At 61.2% G+C, this 3,217-nt stretch overlaps 1 protein-coding gene across 1 annotated transcript; it reads right to left on the bottom strand.

Annotated features, from left to right (window-relative positions):
• Nucleotides 1-1,390: 1,390 nt before the first annotated feature.
• On the bottom strand, nt 1,391-3,146 carry MNEG_13291 (carboxymethylenebutenolidase; the record flags this gene model as incomplete). The annotated part of the gene is made up of 5 exons (XM_014038237.1): nt 1,391-1,479; nt 1,860-1,924; nt 2,214-2,274; nt 2,676-2,710; nt 3,016-3,146. 5 exons carry the CDS (start codon nt 3,144-3,146, stop codon nt 1,391-1,393), a joined length of 381 nt encoding a protein of 126 aa, XP_013893691.1.
• Nucleotides 3,147-3,217: the final 71 nt, after the last annotated feature.

Genomic DNA, 3,217 nt, shown 5'->3' with positions numbered 1-3,217 from the left:
ACGCCGGGCGGGCGGGCCGGTAAGGCGCATAGGAGATAGGTGGCCCCTTAGACAGGGCTGGACGTAATGGGCGCGGGCGGTGACGATGCAGTGCCAAGCTTCTGATGACAGTGGTAGCGCCTGGGATGAAGGTTGTAAGTGGTTGCAGTTGTGGGTATACGCCATGCACCTTGGAGGCAATGCACACCGCCCTGGGTGTAAGGGGATGTTTTGATAGAGGCGCTGCTGTTGCTGCTGCTGCCGCTGCTGTGCTGCTGCAGCACGAGCAGCAACACCTGCGCCGCGCTCGAGGCTGCGACGTTCGTCGCAAGCATGTAGGTGGCTCTTCTTGTTTCAGTGATCGTTCTCGTCGCTTTCAAACTCGCTGTTGAAGGCTCCTCGCGCTGGTGTTTGCGCGCAAAAGCGGACATGTCAAGACCTCGGGGCCCGGGTCTGCCTGCAGGCTGCATGCGGGGCTGCGAAGGCGGGGCACAAATGACATAATCTCACTCAAGCACCTTGATGTGGGGGTCCCTCCTCGCTCCGCGCCAAGTGCCAGCAAGTTTGGCTTCGACCTGTGCAGGTGTCTGCTTCGCTGTGTCTTTGGCTGCTATCGTTGTATAAAACAACAAATCAAGGTGTGTAGTATATTTGCGAGGGCTATCATGAATGAAGAAAAAAGCCTATGCACGAGTTGCCGCCAAGGAGCCGAGCAGCCGCTTCTGCAGCTGCTCGTGCTGACCCCCACAGCAGGTTCAGCAAAAGCAGGTCCTTTGAGCGGGCAGCATTCCTGCAGCTTTTAAGTGACTTGTATTAATTTTGGGTTCCTGTGCTTTTCTTTGTAAAGTTATCAATGCTTGCCCATGGCTGTGGTGCGCACCTAAACGCGTACGTACCACACTGGCCCACGCCCCACAAAGCCTCAGAAAGTCTACGCACACCGACAAAGATCTGCAAACATACAGGAGGGTACAAGTGCGCTCAACCCGAATTGCTGATACTGCATGCAGTGGCTCAGCGCGCCTCCTGCAACGTGCGCTCTGCTGGTCGATCCGATATCATAAGCTGCAGAGGGCCGCGGCGCAATCGCGCGTGCAAAGCGACTGAAGCATGCATTTTACAATCAGGAGGCATTGCAGCCAGGAAGCAAGAGCTTTCTTCAACTTGCATCAACAATTGTCAAAGCCAGCAATGCACTGCAGCCACTAGCGGCTGATCAGCTGGGCTTCCCCAACTCATGTATTCCCATTTGAAAGTGGATGCGAGCGCACTCTGCTGCCCCGACCCACAGCCAACATGCAAAGCATGTGTTGTTGCAGCCCGCTCCAGCCAACGCATGCTGCAAACGCTCACGGCAGTAAGCTAGAAAGCCTGCAGTCCGCGCGACGTGTCAGCTGCCAGGCCAGCCAGATCATTCAGCGAGGTGCTTCTTCAAGAACGAGATCAGCCGGTCAAACGCCGCTTTGACTTCCTCCTCCGGCGGCGACGCCTGGCCGATGGCTGCGCAGGGTTGAGTCGAGTGCGGGCAGGGGCAGGTGGCAGTGTGTAGGCTTCAGAGGGGCTCGCTGACACTGCAATCTGAGCAGGGCTGAAACGATGGATGCTGTGCCAGGTGCTCCAGGCGCCATAGTTCCTGACAACCTGGGACTTAAATATGAAAGGCAGGAAAGACAGCCAGCAGCAGTGTCTCGCTGCCCATGTCGGCACTTCACGCCCAGGCCCAGGCTAGATGGGGCCCGCGGCGCAGCACCCTTTCACAAAGCAATCACCCTGCGCGCCGCGACCGCAGCCGCTCGGCGGCGCCCCGCGCCTGCGTCGCCTGCCCGCCTCAGGATGCGGGTCGCACACGGGTGGTGTGATCGGGGGCTGCGCACACTCACTCTTGATCTTCTGGCGCCCGGACTCGGTGAGGGCATTCATGAATGCATGGCCAGACCCGTCGTACCTGTCAGATTGTTGGAGATAAAGAACAGGTTGCACATTAGGCAATAATGAGCAGGCCAGTTCCGCTGCTAAAATCGCGCTGAGCCTCTGACTGCCGCCGGCCTTCAATCCTCATAAAGGCGCGAAACCCCTTCATGCAGGCACCCCTCAATTCATGCAGCCTCCCTTCACATAAATCCCTCCTCGCAGCCTTTTCTCACCCCCCCAACACACACACACACACACACACACGCGCGCACAAACAACGCCGCCCTCCAGACAGTAGAAGGAACAATCAGCATGCGCCTCACGTGAAGAGCTCCACATTGCACCCGGCCCCCTTCATCTTCTCATACACCTTCTCAATGGTGGCTGGCGCAAGGATTGGGCGGGGGCGGGGGTGCAGGGGTGACTTGGAGGGTGCGGGCCGCTGCAGAGCTTGCCGAGTCAGCAGGGGGCATGGCTGGCTGGGGGCCGGCCCAGCGGGACAAAGTTCCGTCGTGTGCGGCAAGTGGCGACGTGCAGCGGGCCAACTGCAAGCCAGCCGGGGCCCGTGCAGTCTCCCACACAGGCTGATTGGAAAAACGCAGTGCAAAGCAAAAGGCAGGGCGCGACGGGAGCCCCTGGGCCCAGCACGCGCCGGCGCGGCACGCGGCAAAGCCCCCAGCAGGCGCGTGGCACGCCAGCAAGCCCCGCCGCTGGCGCGGTTTGCCGGCGCACGCCGCGGGCAATTTCAAAAAAAAGGGGGGGATTGGGCCGGGAAGCGCGCTCACGGGGGTCGCTGAAGCCGACAAACGTGTCCAGCTTGCTGTGAGAGGCAACGGCGGTCGGAGGGGCGCGAGGGCGGCAGGGCGGGTGGGCGTGGGCTGGGTGCGTTCTTGGCCGGCGTCGAGGGCGGTCGTGCCGGGCTGTGTTGGAGGGCCCGGGCAGAGGCGCAAGCACTTCGAAACAGGCGGCCAAGAAAGGGATCCAAATCTCAGCCGCAGGCCTGGTGTGTGCACGTATGACGGTATGCAAATCAGGGGCCAGCAAGGCGAGACGGCCCTGCCGCGCGCGAAACGCACAGCAGGGATGATACGCGAACAAGAAAGACGGGAAGAGCAACAGCCTCACCCAAAGTGCGCCTGCACCGGGACCTTGATCTCATCGGGGGTGCAGACCGCCGGGTCGGGCGTGCCGTAAAACGGCGCCGCGCAGTCGACGCCCGCGTGCTGCGCCGCGGCGAACGTGAGGGCGCCGCCCATGCAGAAGCCGACGGCGCCGACCTGTGTTGGTTTTCGGTTTGAGGGGGCGTGTGCGGGGGGTTTGCATGGGG

The sequence above is a fragment of the Monoraphidium neglectum genome (assembly GCF_000611645.1).
Source record: "Monoraphidium neglectum strain SAG 48.87 unplaced genomic scaffold scaffold03737, whole genome shotgun sequence".
Classification (NCBI taxonomy): domain Eukaryota; kingdom Viridiplantae; phylum Chlorophyta; class Chlorophyceae; order Sphaeropleales; family Selenastraceae; genus Monoraphidium; species Monoraphidium neglectum.
The sequence above is the reverse complement of the archived record's forward strand: the minus strand, read 5'-3'. Positions and strand labels throughout refer to the sequence as shown.